General features: G+C 34.6%; 1 protein-coding gene across 16 annotated transcripts in view; it reads right to left on the bottom strand.

The window, feature by feature from the left end:
* Positions 1–7,153: 7,153 nt before the first annotated feature.
* The window catches only part of sns (sticks and stones), a 90,403-nt gene continuing 78,883 nt past the window's right edge, over positions 7,154–18,673 (bottom strand). For all 16 annotated transcript variants that reach the window (XM_070109098.1, XM_070109086.1, XM_070109092.1 and 13 more), the window contains one exon: positions 7,154–14,459. In XM_070109098.1, the coding sequence (XP_069965199.1) occupies positions 13,878–14,459 (582 nt within the window). In that variant the 3' untranslated portion in view covers positions 7,154–13,877. The remainder of the gene's footprint in view (positions 14,460–18,673) is intronic.

Below are 18,673 nucleotides of genomic sequence, written 5' to 3'. Positions count from 1 at the left end.
TTATTTTTTATTATTTTCTTTAAATTGTCACTGTGTATTAATATTTGAGAAAAAAGTTTTAGAAATTTTTTTTTAATAAATAAACAAAATAATAATAATACTGAGATGGTGGGTACCCCGGTACCCGGTTGCTAAAAGACGTCGGTAAAGTTGGTTAATAACATAAGGGTAAAAATTGTAATACCGTAAACTTTTTAATAAGATTTAATGTATCATTATTCGACTACAACTACTCGCCTGATTAAAATGATTGCTTGCGATGAGATGGAATCCATCGAACCGCTGGCGAAAAGTGGCGGGGATATAAACTACGGTTTCACGAAAGTGAGAATTACACCGTACAAGTCGGACGCCTATGCTGCAGACTATATAGCATCGGAAAGCGAGGCATTCGAAGTAGAGGAAGATCCTATGGAGTCTTCGATCGATGTAGAAAGTATAGAGCAAGGTGAGTGTTCTTACTGGTCTGCGCTTGCGTCTTCTACAAATTAATCTTCATCGCAGCAAACTAGCTTCAGCAGCCCTAATTAAACGCGTGGAAATAGAACAGCCTGAGTTTGTCCTCATTCAGGAGCCATGGGTTAATGGAGGGCGTATTTGCGGACTGATGACACCGAGCTATAGGTTATTTATGACTAATTATCAAGGTAAAATCAGAGCCTGCAACCTTTACGTTTTTATATTACATCATACAGTAGTAGTTATCGGCATGTGTCGAGCTTCATGCCATACGAGGAAGAGCTGGTGTCACCTCTGATGGTAAAATGGTGGTATGGGATAGCGAGGCATCCAAGTGCATGATTATACTTGGATGCGACTCAAACGCGCATCACAAGTCTGGGGCAGCACAGATATCAACGACAGAGGTGAGTGTTACTTTAATTACCTACTAGGCACTAAGCTACTGTTGTGTAATAAGGGAAATACACCAACGTTTATCACAAGAAACCGACAAGAAGTACTTTATATCACTCTTGTGTCGGAAGTATTATTTGACAGGGTATTCCAATAGAGAGTCCTCGAAGAACATTCCTTTTCGGATCACCGATATATTAAATGAATATTAGAAGAAAGAGCCGATAGAGGCATTGACTTCAGGAATTATAGGAAAACGAACTGGCAGGTGCACATGCAAGAGCTGGAAAAACGTATCTCAATGATTCCGCCATTTCAGCCCAACAGTAAGGAGGATCTCGACATCCTCGTTGTTCGGTTCACTGAATATTGCCGGCAAGCATTAGAAGTGGCTTGTCCAATAACACATAATAGGGGTAGAACTAGGCCCCCCTGGTGGTCTCCCGAACTTAAAAAGTTCAATTTAACTAAACAATCCCAAGACGAGTTAGACTGGAATTATTATTACAACCTCCTTAGGTCATACAAAAAGGAAGTTAGGAGAGCAAAAAGAAATTATTGGGAACCTTTTTGTGATGATATCGAGAATACAGCGGAAGCGTCTCGACTTAAAAAAATACTGGCACAATCGGTGCATAGTATCGGTTATCTTCAGAAGCCAGACGACAGTTGGACGGTATCCAGTTTTGCTGGGACTACTAATGGATACCCACTTCCCAGGCAGTTCTGAAAGCCATACGGTTGGATATGCTCAAGACAGTGGAGCAGAAATAGACTCCACTCTTATAAATACAGTGTCAGAAAGCAACGTACACTTGGCAATAAATAGCTTCAAGCCCTTCAAGACGCCGGGACCAGACGGTTTATTCCCGGCTCAACTACAGCAGTCGCAGAATTACATAATGGATTGGCTAGGTACCAGTCTTAAGGGGGCGCTGCAACTAACCTATATCCCTTCGCTGTGGAGGGAAGTCAAGGTAATATACATACCTAAGCCAGGTAAAAGCTCGCATACAAGTCTAAAGGACTTCAGACTAATTAGTCTCTCCTCATTCCTTCTAAAAACGTTGGAAAGGCTAATAGAACTACATATAAGAAAAAAACTAAAACCAGATAAGTTGGCTGTATTTTAAAGGAAAATCCACAGAAACAGCGCTGAGCTCTGTGGTGGCGGAAATTGAAAAATCTCTGAAAGTTAAAGAATACACTCTAATTGCCTACTTAGATATTAAAGGAACCTTCAAGAACATCCAGCCTAGGGCCATACTGAGTGCGTTTATGGATCTGGACATCTCTGAACCTCTCAGAAAATTAATTGAACTGATGCTCATGGTGAATAATTTCAAAGATGGGAGCGTAAACGATGTGCAGATCCGTCCCAAGGAGTACACCTCAAGGAGGCGCGTCATCCCCGCTTATCATGATTCTAATAATGAATAAGTTGCTGTGGGATCTAGAAAAGAAGGGGCCTACGCTGACGATGTGGCAGTATCGGTTAGAGGTAAATTCCCGAATACACTCACACTCCTTATGCAAACGATCTTGAACGATATAAACCGTTGGGCTGTATCGTGCGGATTAAACCTAAATGCTGGTAAGACAGAGCTAGTATTGTTTACCAGGAAGCGCGCCTTTGCCTGCCCCACCAGAGAAGAGTGGGAAAGGGACGAAATGGACAGGAAGAAAGGAATTAGCATCTACACGGATAGATCCAAACTAGATAATCGAGTGGCAGGTGGTGTCTTCTCTGCAACTTTAGACATCAAAATCGCCTTCCGCTTACCAGACCACTGCAGTGTTTTCCAGGCGGAGATCACAGCAATCAAAGAAAGCCTTGTTGTAGTGACAAAAAGTGTGCTCACAACAAGGAGCATATATATTTATACGGATAGCCAAGCGGCCTTGAAATCACTCAAGTCTCCAATGGTCTCATCAAAGATAGTGAATGTCTTGATCTATTAGAGGATCTAACATCCTATTTCACGATAAACCTGCAATGGATTCCAGGGCATAGTGATATCCCTGGTAACTGCGAAGCAGATGAACTAGCCAGAACAGGTACCACTCTACAAATAACCCCTGAAAAATAGGGTGTTTTTATGCCTCTGGCAACTTGCAAGTACTTAATCAGCGAACATGCTATAAATCTAGCTGGGTCTCGGTGGAGACAATCAATAACCTGCTCAACCAGCAGACTAACGTGGCAGGAATGGAAGGTGAGTCACACAAACCGACTACTAAAATTCAAAAGAAATGACATAAGAACTCTGATAGGAGTACTAACAGGTCACTGTCTAATTGGCAGACATGCCAGCAGGCTAGGCGTACCTAACAACGACTATTGTAGAAGCTGTCAGGAGGTAGAAGAAGAGGAGTCTGTAAAACATCTTCTATGCGAATGTTAAGCTCTATACAAGAAAAGAATCGCAACTATGGGTCGTGGGTTCTTTGACGACGTATCAGAAGTTGCTAGTATACAATAAAGTGAGGGAACTTTAGTCCCGGTGGTATCAGAATGGGCCTCCTATAGGCCTAGGTGCGTCGTTAGACAGTCACTCTACCTACCTACCTACCTAACATACTCAAGTCAAAACGTAAATGACAACAAAGCTCACACACAAGTGGCGACTGAACGGAAAATTAACGGATACACTACACTACATTACGGATGCTTGTTTACATTTAAAAATGCTTTTTTCACATGAAAAATTTTACAAAAATTTGTTTTGTTCCTGGAGGAACCCTCGGGTGTTTCATGGTTAATAAGACTGATACAGCGTGTTCTTCTAATAACGAAGCATCTGTGTGCCTATAATGGATTAAGTCGAGTAAAAACTTTCCCTAGCCCCCATATAACTAACATGAAAATTTTCAAACATCCGGTTGACTTTACTCCGAATATATTGGTGATGGTTTGTGAGGTATCTGAATTAAATTCATTTTTTCCGTTAGCAATGTGTACTTGTAGTAATGCCAAATATAGATAAAATCGGGTCAATAGTACCCCCCATATCTCTATGTGGTACTTCACAAAATGATTTTTGTTACTTTTATAAACCTTGTGACGAAGATATCGGTCAGTGTGTGAGGCATTTACTTATAAAATTGCTTAACATATGCTCCGGAGTATACCTTAACAATGTCGAAGGTTAATGCAAGAAGCCCAGACCTTTCTCTGTCCCCAAAATACCCTGTATAGGGATTTCCAACTTTCCAGCTGACTATAAACAATTTAGGTTGGTCAAAATGTGTGAGATTTTAATGAAGTTAAGTGAACAAGTTTTCTTAAAAATTATAAAATTATAATAATGATTTAGCGCTGAATATGTAAGGATTGCTATAAACCTCATATATAAAATATAATAAATTCCTATCAGGTGTTTGACTTTTTCACATCATCTCAATATATTAAATTTAAGCTCTAAATCACATATATATGTATGTAGATTATGGTGGAGCGAAAGTTTTTTTGTTTGCTTAGCCTGAGGGTAAGATTTGTAGAATACAAAAAAGAAAATGTATGGAAAAAAATTTTTTTTTTTAACATCTACAGGTACTACTCACTTTTAAAGTAAATTTCGAGTTCAAATTTTTGATACGTGTTCTAGGAGCTGGAGAGTCCTCTTTTTGGCCACTTAAAAGTTATCAACTTAAAAAAATGTTTGTGGTCATTATAGGAGTTTAAAAAGGTCTTAAACGACAACAACTTTCCTTAAGAGTTAAAATAAATTTTGAGTGAAAAACCGGCAAATTAGGTAATTTTTATATAAATGTGAAGAGTTTAAACCAAAAACAAAATTGGTTTTTGTCCAAAGGCGCCCCCTCTAGATCCAAAAAGTTTTTTTTTTTATAATCTACTCACCCACCCTAATGTAGATGCTCTTAATATAATTTTAGCTAACACGAAGTAAAATATAACAATAAAACTATGACTAAATTAAATACTATATTTGATTTGATTGGATTTCGTCGAATAATGAAGGTATTTAGCCGGCTTTGTTCCATGCAAGTTGCAGGAGTATAAAAGGGTCGATTACACCTAAACATTGCACTTCTTTACTTGTTATAATTATTTTTCCGAACTAAACTACAACAAATAACTTTACTGATATGTAACACGTCTCTTCTAAACATTACATTCAATATTTTTCCCAGCTCATATGTTATGTACGAACAAGATAATGTAAATCTTATAAGTTGACTTTATAGCTAAGTATAGGGATTCACAATTAGGAATGTGTATTTCTGTGTATGAGCACAATATTTGTTATTTGACTAAATTTATAGCATGCACAACATAACACTGTGCTTGATTTTGTACTGGTATAAAGTCAAGCAGAATAAAGTCAATTATTATATTAGGTATATGTATAATTTGATCGTCACAATTTGAGAGGGTAAAAATATTTTGCTTCTCCCGAACTAAGCTCTTCTTTACTCGTTTATAATAAAACGTTTTTCACACACCGCGATAAATTTTTAAAAATTGACTCTATTTATTAACAGGTGTGTTATGTAACAGATATGTTACCTATTAAAATTGGTTTCTATCATAAATTTTGCTCTTTAAAAGTGTACCCTTAATATGGTATAGTACTTTCAATATTTATTGTATAGTATTTAGTATTAAGTGGTCAATATCACTAATATTAACAAACAAAAATGGAATAAAATAACTTTCGCATCTAAAATTGCTACAATTCGACAACAGAATACCAAATAGAATTGAAATTGCGAGAGATAGACAATAATCTCTACTCTCTATTGCAGATAATTGTACATTAGAAGTATATATTATCGATTATGTTGTTGTTGTTGTTGGAACGGTTACCTAGTCCCCGTTTGGGTGATAAATTCCAGATTCGTTGTCGTCGAGGTCATCTAACGGGAGGCCCAGGAAACGAGTTGTTTCGACGGGGTCGGACCATAGGGAGAAGGGTGTTAGATGAGTGGGGTTTGTTGGGCATGCAAAGAGGTGGTTAGTATCATGCGGAGACTCATTGCACGCAGAACATGTGTTTGGTATGTCGGGGCTATTCTGGATAAGTAGGAGTTTAACCTGCTACAGTATCCAGAACGAAGTTGCGCGAGGGTCACTCTGGTTTCTCGAAGCCACTCGAGCTCTACGTCTGCTATGGGTGGTGGTTTGATTTGTAATACGCCATTCACTGAGAAGTAGTCGGTGAAGGTGTTGATGGCTCCACTGTGAATGGCGGTCAGTGCCTGTCTGAAGTTCGTTGCGTCCGAAGTTCGGTCGGCATACTGTCTAATGTCGTCGACGTAATCTAGGAAAGACTTCTTGATGTTCCTAGGAGGCGGCTCCGCTACAAGCAGCGACTACAGGGGTGGTTTCTACGAAAACACCCCAGCAGAAACTGCTTGGAGAGGAGTTCGTTATGTTCCTTAACCGGAAGCATACGGGCCTCACTATGTAGGTGTTCGATTGGAGACATCAAGAGGCATCCCGTGATAGTCCGGAGTGCAGTGTTCTGACAGGTCTGAAGCTTCTTCTTCTGCGTGTCACTGCATCCAGGCGAACCGATTGCCTTGTATGTTGCCAACAACGTTTCTTTGTCTTTTCCCCAAGAGCTGCCGGCAAGCGACTTGAGGATTTTGTTGCGTCCAAGAGCACAGACTGTCCAATGTGACGCCTAAAATTTTAGGGTTATTAACTGTCGGAATTTTTGTGCCATCGATTGAAATTTTTTGGTTCAGTCGCTGTGGATCAGTCAGTGAAGATGGTCGCTGTGGATTTAGTGGGGGAGAGTGTTAGGCTCCTTGCAGAGAAGAAGCGAGAAAGATCGGAGAGGTAGCTGTTTACTTTTAAACACATGCAAATAACAGCCCCATGCGAAATAACAGCCCTTGGCCGGGTAAAATCCGGGTCAATTCCGGTATCGCAGAACCGGCTGTTGTGGGAATTGTCGATTATCAATCATTATTATAGTGGATAGAAAGTCAAAAGCAGGAAACAGCCCAAAAGTGGCTGTCTACATAATTTTGTGGATTTTAGTTTAAACTTTAAATATTCTTTGAAAAATGATCTACCAGGATTCCGCAAATGGGTGTAAATAACTACAAATGTTACAAATCTAGCGATGTAAACTCTCCCCGCTTAACTTACATACATTGTAAGTTTAATGAAATTATTTATGGCTTTTGCCAGATGGTTCTTTGACTTATTTATACACAGTGTTTTTAGGAAAACAAATAAATCAAGAAGAATAATCCAACGCTACACAAAAGGGTTTACCACTTATTTGCTAAAAACCATAATCAATATACTTATACAGAGAAATATTTTGTATTTATATAATTTTATTTAAAAATTATAGCACATTTTCATACATATTGATAATAATGTTTTTCCATACACATATCATAAATGTTTGTATTTCATTATACTTACAAATGAACATATGTGTTCTTATTTATATTTGTTTAATGACTTTCGTGAAACTTAATTTCTTAGTAAAATTTTTACTTTTATATTTTAAATTGCGAATATACAATTACCTAAGAAACTTTTTAAAAACTCTTTGGCAATTTTAATAATAAAAATCTTTACATATTACTTATTCTTAATTCGTTTTTTAGCTCATTGTTTTATATTATTCTTGAGATTTATGTTTAACTTTATATTGTGTTTAATACAATTATTAATTTGTATCTATTAGATAATAGGATCGAAAGAGATAAAAATATTTTTTAGGTATATATGTCAATGTATTAAAAAACACAAAATATTAACATTAGGTTATTTAAACATGCATGAAAATCTGTGGTACTCAATTTAAAACTTGTTATGGGCATTCGTACAATATGTTTTCAAACCAAGTTATGTAATACCACTACGCTTTCTACTCTATATGAGATACACTTGTAGTGCAACATAGCTACGTTGTTTTTAAAACACCGTTGCATTATGTAATTCATTAGTAAAATATGCGATTTGTCATTTCAATGAGTTAATCAGCCTTGATGACAGCTAGTACTTAGCGATGATTAACTGTAGCTAACGTAGTGGTACTCGATTCGTAACAACTTGTTGCAAATTATGTAATCTACTTTTACACGTATGTACACATATATCCATACGTTTGTATATATCGTTATTTTGGGTAAGAACTCGCTTTACAATTTGGCCACAAACTTTCTACTCTTAGGGTTGAATAAATTTAAACACCTTCGATTTCTACATTGTGAGTATTAATATAAAAAATTGTTAAGTTTCGCACTATGTCAGTTATCGAAAATCAATAATAATACATTTAGGAAAATAAATGCATGGGTATAACCTTTGATTTGCATATGTAAAATTACATTTAATAAATATATTTCGATTTCTGCTATTCGGTTGATGGGAAAATAAAAAAAATGGATTTTAAATATGTATGGTAAAATACCTTCTTACAGTTCATTCGTTTGTTTAATACCACAAGTATACAAAAGTAACAGAATATAAAAGTGATATGGGGCATTTTGGATTCATCTGAAAAAACCCGTATGGCTCAATATGAAATAATTATAGTGGTTTCTTCATCTTATCCAAACTAGTATATCGTATGCGTATATAAACATACATTTAATTATATATAAATATAATTTAATAAGAACATTTATTTAACAAAAGTTGAATCGAAATTTTTTATATTGGCTTAATAGTTGTTACTTTCACTATTATTTTAATTATTAATATTATTATAAAATGTTTGCATGATTCTTAATGAATGAGTTTACGTCTGCTGTTTGGTAATTTAGACGGGAAGACATAAGCAACGATTACCGATACCTTTTTCAATATTACTCTAACTTACAACTATGGCAATGTTTAAAAATACATGTGTGAAAAGCAAGGAAAAATTTTGTATTTTTTCCCATTTTTAAATATTTCCACATAATTTTTCACGTTAATTCAAATCTGCACATTTAAAACAACAGATCCACATATTTGGGTGCTACATGTGTCCCCTTTTCATGTCCGCATAGCTGATTGGATATGCAAATAAACAGTGGTCAAGAAACGGGAATTTGAATACATTAATATTTAACACAACTCGTAATATAAATGCTTTCTAAGTAGTATGTAAGAATCATATTTGGATTTGCTTTTGGAAATTTTCTTTTTGAACCTAGATAAATTAATAATAATCTTACGCCAATTAAAAGATTTTATCAAGAAATGCTAATTCCTACTGGCAGTATACGTTTAATATATTAATGTACAAATATAGTTAAAAAGTTGCGCTGCCGTCAAACTTGAGTAGCTTCGAGTAGTGTGATCAGTGTGTCAAACTATTCCTTCCGTAAATGTTATAAGAAAAACAGGTCTCACATTATTTACTTGAAAGTAAATTATTGTTATGATAAGAATTATAAAAGCAGTTATTCACAAATAAAAATATATACTTAATAAATATGAATGGAAATTAAATGGATTCTTAATATATAAATATCCTAATTATTAATTAACATGGTTCGTCGTCTATTTAATGTTGCATCTTCTTTTTTGTTCTTTGAGTAATTCAAGTTGTTTATATCCATATTTTAGCCATACGACAATTGTACAGTATTTTTAAATATTATATACACATATGTACTAATTGTTTAGATTTTAATCAACTTTGTTTTGTTTCTATAATTAGTCATAATATGGTAAGAATAAACTTCAGTCGGATTTTGGCAAATTTTCGTTTTCTCCTTAAATTGCTTCCAGTAAACAGGTTTGTATGTATAATATATTATAGGCAAATATTTAACAAGTACCAAACCAATATACATTATGTTAGATTATTTTGACCTTGACTTTTTAATGAAGATACATTTCATGCGCATTCTAATTATGTTTTTTTAGTTCGACCACATTAAGAATTGTTCAACTCCTTTGAAAAAAACAAAAATTTGTTAATCTAGGTAATATTAAAAACCCCGAACCTTAGCAGTTATTACTACAAAAAACTGCTGTTTTTTGCATTAAATTAAAATATGGTATCAAGTTCCATAACAAAAAAAGAAAACTATAGCGCTATAGAGTAGTGTTGTCAAACTATAGAAGCGATTATGAAATACGGTTAAGTAAATAGTGAATTATTGTCATTTTCACATGCTTACACACATGTTCCCTCACAATTAGGTATACAAAAACTTTTTTCAAACGAACGATCGAAAAGATCTTAACATTATAATATAATATAATTAACTATTTTAAGTTTATTATCGGATAGGTTAACCAGAATTTATTGGATACACTTTGTAAATAAATTTTTGTGTTAATTTACTAAAAAATGCGTAAAATTACCATTCACGGTGTTTGTTGTTTAAACATACTTGCAGGAGAACCAAAACTATAAGCTGCATTACTTATTTACTGGAAGTTTTCAAGCCATTAGAAAAGTTTTTTAAGCATTTATGTGCACATATGCATGTAGGAATGTTTATGCACCTACTTGGAAGCTTTAAGTGGTCTTATTATATGTCTACATCCCCATATATTCCAAAGTACACACATTTGGGTACATATGAGAATCGCAACCTCTTCATCAACTTCACTTTTATACGAGAATAACACAGCATTTGGTTTCCTCGTTTTATTTTCTGTTAGGATTACTTCAACCGAATAATAGTACACATGTTTTAAAGTGCATAGAGTCATCTACGTTAGCTCATATGACGATACTAATATAAAGAAGTAAGGAAGTTCTAAGTTCGAGTGTAACCGAACAATTTTTACTCTCGTTTTATATCATTAATTTATATTGTTCAAGTCTACCCAATTTGGGTCTTATATAGTACAATTTTTAAGAAAAATTGTCCACTTAATTTCAATAAAACCGATATGAATATTAATAGAATTCACTATATCGCGTATATTGGGGCTAAAGAAAGGTCAGGACTGACTACATTAACTTTTGACATAACTCTTTTGCTAAAATAACGTACATCTTTATGTATAAGTTATGGGAGCTGGGGTAATTCGGTCAGCGATTTTACATATTTTCGGTATCACATATGTTAAGGTATTTTCAGTGTTATATATTCACTTAATGTTCTTACAAATTGACCGATATAGGTATACCGTATAAAGCCAACCGAAATTTGAAATAATTAAATTTGGTAGGCAATTTAGGCATGATGACATATCATTAGATTAGTAAGATAACTCACAGATTGACGCTATCTTTACGATATAAAATCAACCGGTTATTTAAAAATCCTTATATTAGGTATATGGCGGATAGAGGGCGTCACACTGTTATTATGTTAGAAAATATATCATATGATATCTTACATATTGGTATTGATAGTTCGGAAATGTTGATAATATGTATATGGGGTTATTTGGTATATAATCAACCGGGATTTTGAAAATCCTTCTGTTAAGTATGTATGTGGGGCTATGGGAATCAACAACCCGTTTAAACCAGTTTTTAGCACTAAGAGATATTATTACCAGCAAAAGACGTTCTCTAAGTTTTATTATTTATCTTAGACATTGACCGCTATTTTCGGTAAAAAGTCAGTCTTAGGCACTCATGTTTTAATATTCGGTTTCTGGGGCTTAATAAGGTATGATCCGATTTCGACCATACATTCATTGTATACTATTAAAATGGAGGAACTAAATAGATAGAGTTCAAAAACATCGTGAGATATAGGATTTCACCTGAAGCTGGGTGGCGCTACGCCCATTGTCCAATTTGTATATCGGCGCCTATGAAAGACTTTCCTACCACGCTTTTTGTAAAATTTTACTTATAACGTATTTATTTAGCGATTTATCGCACTTTGAGTAGTTTTCAACAAAACCATTACATTGGTATTTCACCCATTTTCACACTGTCAAAGGCTTGAACTCAGCTTAGTTCAGATAGCTATAATAGTTTGTGAGATATGTACATTAAACATATCAGAGAACGGGACCATGCCTACTTTTAAAACATCTTCCTCACACAGTTGCCCCTCACTACTCACAGGGCTCAGGAAAAAAACAACCTTAAGTGAACAAAACTATTGTAGCAACATGTTGCGAGTGTATAAAAGTCTAATTTCTGTTTGAAGCGCTGCTAAAACAACATGTAAAGCGTTGATTTCAAACGTAAAAATATTATATATTGTTAAATGTAGTTTTTAAAAGATTTTGGAAAAGTTAAATATGTCATACATATGCTTTACATATTGGTATATGCAGAAATCTTGGAACGAACATCAAATAATCTTAGATCCGTGATTATTCTAGAAATGTTATATTCTGTTTACACTATCTGATACCGAATTACTATGAGTCATATACTCACATTTTCTTCATGAAATATATATATATATATATATATATATATATATATAGATATCCATATTTTTCACTCCCGAGTGACATAATGCTAATCAAAACATTTTGTTGAAACTCTTCCATTGAGATAGTATACGCGATATAAACTCAACCAAAGGATCGAAATTTAATACATTGGATATATGAGACAAAAGTTAACCACAGGTCTATGTTTTTACGCCGGCTTCAATCATAGCGCTAATCCACATTATGGTTAAGAAAAGGTGTCCACCTAATTTCATTAGGACACTCTTATACTGATTATATCAGTGTTCGGAATTGCATTCAATTTTGGGACTAAATTAATTACGTTGATTTTTCGGTAAATAATACTATTTTATAATTTTTATGAAGAAAGGGGTACATGATTTATATAACATATGTATACGCTTCGAACGCGACAATTTCAGTAGGTCTCCAACTGAAACAGCTTATACGTTTTTTTAATCACATGCATAATTTATTCACAGTTAAATCTAAGAAGAATTGGATATATTGCTAGTTTCAAAGATTTTACAAATCGTATACAAATTCAATCAACATAAAAAATGGACGTACAAATTTTGAACTTTTTTCTGCATACTCAAGTAGATGCCAACCTTTGAAGGCACTATTTATACATAGTTTGATTCCAATATCTTCATTGGTGGTTGATTTATTTATTGTACAGTAAAATAATCAGATGGAACTTGAAATTGTGTTATATGGGAAGCAGGCGTGGTTGTACTCTGATTTTGTTCATTTTCAAACTGTAACATAAGGATGCAAAGATATTAGTATGCAATTTAGTTAAAATTGGTCGAGTAGTTGCTGAAAATTAAGATTTCATAAACAAGTAAATGGTGCCGTGCCCACTACCGACTTTTTATACTAATTCTCATGCATTCTTTTCATACCATATAAACTCCCTAATGTAGTGAAGTTTTTCTTTAGCGACCTAACGCATTTTAGTGTTTTCAACATTTTATAGCTTAACTTATGACTTAGTTACAGCACTTTGTATTGCCATTTTGTGGGCATCACAGAGGACCGATTTACCTAATCTGCAATTTTCTCAATTTTTTCTTAAGTTATCGTTTTACCGACAAACGAATGACGGGCGGACAGACAGACGTCCTGAATTTAATTCGTTTCGTCATCCTGATTATTTTGACATAAATCATTGAATATCTATCTCCATAAGTTACAAACAACCATTTGGTAAATAAAATGTTATACTCGGTGAAACATGTTACAAGAGAATAAGGACAATTATCAATTTCTGTAACTATAATAATACTTTCACAAGAATAAAATATGTGGCTTCATATGTGGGCTCTTTAGCAAACCTAAAAATTTTCTTTGGTGTCTATGGGGAAGTACAAACAATGATGATGATATTTGGTTGGGTACTTGTCATATACTTATGACTATTTTAATGTAACCTTTTCAGCATCAGGTCTTTTACGTTGGTAAGTATTAAATTAAGCTAATTGTATTAAATGAACTTAAGTCTAATCTTATTGCTAAACTCAGTATCTTTTCCTCTTGCCTAATTATTCTATTTTCTGCAATATTTTCTCACTTTGATCTGTGCAATTGTACGAGTATTTGTTTGTCAGTAACGTTCAGTGTTGGAGCTGACAACAGAGGGAGCCGAAGGGGTATCAATTACAGCTAGCGTAGCGGCCATCGGTAGTCCCGTGCACTCCTACAGCTATACTAAATGGCCATCGGCATCGGTGTATGCCAATGTTGTACCAGTAGCAGCATTGAAAGTACTAAGGTTTGCCGGATCATATGCCCCGCTCGCAGTCATCAAGAGATTACCACTAATACCAGCAGATGTGGGAATATTGAGAATTTGAAGACTACCTGAAGCAGTGGGTACACCCACACCAACTAGGTTCGCACTCAATAGCTGTTGTTGTGGTTTAGATCTATTTGGATCCTTAAGTATACTTTGAGGCTGTTTGCAGGTGCTGCTTGGAATCGTTGACATCATACTGCCGTTACCTGTTATGCTTGTGGTTTGTGTGGAGCATGAATTATTTGAATTATTTATTGGATGCAGTTCGTGAAGCAATTGGATGCTGCTAGTACCAGTCATACTAGTATTGGTTAGTTGAGTAACATCGGGAGGCGGCATGCCTACAACTCCACGCATAATGCCTCTACGAAGGGTACCGCTTCCACCGCCAATCATGGCGTTTCCACTAATTATAGATGCCTGCGTAATTGGTTGAAGATGTGCCATTGGTAATGGAGACGATGCGAAATCCAGTTGAGGAGGATAATCCTGTTGGGTAGAAAAATAAAAAAAACATTACACGTATGTAAATTTTAAATACCCCTTCGATAAGTAAATCATAGACCCTTATATTGGATAAAAAAACATAAAAGGAGAGGGAAGACTATGCTAATTGAAATTACAATAATAATAATTTAAGAAAAATTTCATATTATTTTAGAAAAATATTTCAACATACATATATCTCATTTGAGAATATTTTCAATTGTGTAGCAATACATTCATATATTATATTTATATAATACTCGTACAGTCGTGTCTAGGTATAGTGAACATTGTAAATAGTGAAAGCCACGCTATTGTGAACAGCTAAAATTTTACATTGAGTACTCTAAATAGTGAACGATAGAAAACCTTGCAATAGTGAACAAAAATTTAAAAGCAACTTTGAGTAGTCAGCAACGAAACATACAAAAATGAATGAGAGTTGAAGTCGGGTATTCCCCTAAATTGTACTTTACTGCTGCTGCAAAGTCAGGGTCATAGATGTTAGTGTTTGTTTTGTTTTTCGAGTGCAAACTGTTTGTAAATAAACAATTTCGGGAATAAACAAATAGAGCCGTAATATACTTTCTCTCAAGATAAATAGCGCATCTAATAGGAAAACTCCTAGAAAAGGCGAGTATCCCCGCACGAAGAGGGTATTATAAAAAAGGTTTGTAGAACAACGGAACAAAAACCTATCCAGTTAGTGGGGAGTTACTAAAGAAAAAGGCGATAAAGTTTCAAGCTGATAATAAAGAAATGGAGGGTAATTTCCATGCCAGTTTCGGATGGTTATTTGGATTTAAGTCCCGCTTCGGAATTCAACTGTTAAAAGTATCTGGGCACACGAGCTATTGAGCCCTTTAAGAATAAACTTAGCAATTTTATTTATGAGCTTAAGCTTTACAAGGACCAAATATAAAACGCATATGAGACCACTTTGTTTCGGAAAATGCTTCCAGATATAACGTATTTAAGGCATAATGAAGAAACAGTTCCGGGAAGAAAAGCAGAAAAGGCTGGAATCCCTTTTCTTGCATGCCAAATGCAACTGGTGAGCATAAAGGCAAGCCACTAATAATTGGGCGTGTAAAGAAGCCGCACTCTTTTAAGGCAAAGGACGAACTCATGAATCAAAATGTGATTCGCTAAACTAAGCTTTATTACAAAAAACATGTTATTATTGGCTGTAGGGAAGGATGATATCACTGAGTTTTTAAAAACTTTAACGTTAAAAGATGCAATATCATTTTTAATGCTTACTTGGAATCAGCTGGACGCTAAAGTAATAGCAAAATGCTGAAAGATTTCAATGGAACAGCGCTAACCCAAATCGAGGATGAGGGAGATCATAATCCATTGTGCTTACTTTGATTTAAATTAGTGCGGGAAAAATATAGATACACACAAAGTTTATTGCAAATTGTTTTTCCAGAGGTATATTATAATGATATTTTGAAATTATGCGCACAGGAAAATGTAATTTTTAATCCAAACACATATGATATCAGCCTTAATATAATTAACAAACTGAATATAGTGAAAACCTTGTGTAGGTACAGACCTTAAAAGAATTAGTTCACTATATCCAGACAGGGCTGTCTTTGTTTTGGTATCATATCTTAAAACCTTCGCAAGGTTGTGTATTCTTAAGAAATAACTCTCAGATAATGAAAGACGAACATTATCAATTCTTCTATTTTCAAACCAGGTCGAATATTGCCTATCAAATGTGTACACAATTTTTCTTACTAGTCTGTTTTCCTACAGAAATTGTCTATTATTACATAATTTGCTTCGCCTAAATAGCGATTGGTGCCTGGATAGTTTACAAAGAGTTTATCAATAAATATTAGCATTTCTAGTAACATTCACCAGAAGGTCTGTATCGCTTCATCATCGGTTGCACAAAATCTGTTCTGTTAGGTCTCATATCATTTTTTACTACCCCTCGAAACCATATTCGGTTAATTCAACATGTACTCGAGAAATAACCCCTCATATATGTTAAAAGTGTCCTCTTCATACCGTCTTGACCAGAGTCCACGAATTTTCTTTATTATTGTGATACTCTATAGCAGCTAAGTGCAACGATGTTACAATTTTGCGTAAGTATTGGGCGCGCTGCGTTAATAAGACTGCAGAGAGTATCTTATATGTACAAATATTTTAAAATTTGTATCAGGAAAGAGTTGATTTACACATATACCTACATATGTATACGTTTAGAATGCGAAAATAAATAGAATACTACAAATAGAAATTCCAACACCTCTAAACAATCGGGTTAGATATAGGGTAATATAGTATACATATAAAAATGACCAGGATGATGAGACGAGTTAAATTCCGAATGTCTGTCCGTCCGTCCGTCTGGTACTCGTATTTGTTTACAAAAAAGAGAGCACGAGTTCGTAGATGGGCGTAATCGGACCACTGCCACGTTCACAATACGCCATTAATCGAAAACCTATAAAATGTCATAACTAAACACTAAATTAAGGTATAAACCTATAATTTGGTACAGAAAATTGCTGTACCAAGGCACCTGTGGTCCTTAAAAATTGGGGGTGGACACACCTTCTAATAGGTTTAATGTACATGTCGCCTAAGCCACTAAAGCTACAGTAACCAAATTCGCTTAGGACAAATCATATAAGATCCCCTAACAACATTGTAAAAATGGATGAAATCGGATTATATCCCCGCCCTCTCCCCATATAACCGTTTTGTTAAAAACTAACATCATTAAATAAATACGCCAGATACATTAAATTTCATACCCGAGATTGTACGGGAGGGCTTTAAAAGAGCCGGGCACAAATGATGCAGTTGAGGTATCTCAAGTTTAAAAATTATATAAATCGGACCATAACTGCTTAATCCCCCACATACCGAATATGTGGACCCAGTACGTTCGGTCAATCTGTGAAATATTTTTTTGAAATTCGTGGAAATATACCTTATATATAGATTATCGAACTTCCAGTTGATTTTACCCCATATAAATGATATTCAGAATTTTAAAACTTCCGGCTGACTTTGTTCCATATATGTGTATGTTTATTTATAAATTTGCTTGAAAATAAGTTCTCAAGTATACATGAACAATGTAAAAAAGTAATGCAGCCAATCCAGACCTCTTCTGCCCCCAATATACCCTATATAACGATTTCCTATTTTCCACCTGGTCAAAATGTGTGATATTTTAATAAAATTAATTGAACACGTTTTCTTCAAAGTTGCAAAATTATATTAATGTTTTGGCGCTCAATATAGATGAAATTGGTCTTGGTTTAAACCTCATATTCCTAATATATTGCATTTCGTTCCTTTGGTTGACATCAATTCAATTATTGTATTTATTCTCTTCGGTTGAGTGTATATCTCATATACCTATATCATATAGATCTCCATTGTGGATGATTTAAGTATAAATGTCGCTGACGGGAAATAAAATATAGTAATAAATCTAAGTGAGTCTATGACCTTCAAAATATGTTAATATGACACCAAATTTGATTGTAATCTTTTCACGATTTCGTCGAACAACGAAAGTGGACCCTTTGGGTACATTTTTATATATATTATTATATATTTTTTTTGTTCACTAACGGTTGTTTGTATCACCTTAAACTAATCGCTGAAATCCGGGTGACTGTCTGCCCGTCCATCTGTCCATTTGTGCAAGCTGTAACTTAAACAAAAATTTGATCTATTAGTGAAACTTGGTACTACAACCATGCCTGCTTCCCATATAACACAATTTGAAATTCCCTTTAATTCTTTCACTTTCCAGTATACAAATCAAGAAGCAATGAATATAACGGGATGAAACTTTGCACGAATAGTGCCATCTTGTGACCAAAAATAGTCCAAATCGAACTAAAACTATTCAAGCCTTTAGATACCAAATATGTGGACCCCAGCTCCTATTGCGAACTCTTTATCGAAAATATCGGCCGATCTCTGAGATATATTATAGATATATAATTTGGAGAGAAAGCTTTACGTATTACAGATAGATTGAAAATGGATTGAATCAAATCAATAATTCCCTTACTGTCCACATACCAAATACTAAGGTAACGCTTTGTATTTGTTCGAATCAGATAGGCGTGCAGTATTTGGAAAATTTGGAAACAGCGGCTAGGAAGTTTTTCCTTTGCCACATTATGGCTCAGACCTCCCTTTTTTGATTATCATTTGTTTCGGTC

Source organism: Bactrocera oleae, chromosome 4, assembly GCF_042242935.1.
Source record: "Bactrocera oleae isolate idBacOlea1 chromosome 4, idBacOlea1, whole genome shotgun sequence".
Lineage (NCBI taxonomy): Eukaryota > Metazoa > Arthropoda > Insecta > Diptera > Tephritidae > Bactrocera > Bactrocera oleae.
Note: the sequence above shows the minus strand (reverse complement) of the source record. Positions and strands in the feature narration are given on the sequence as shown.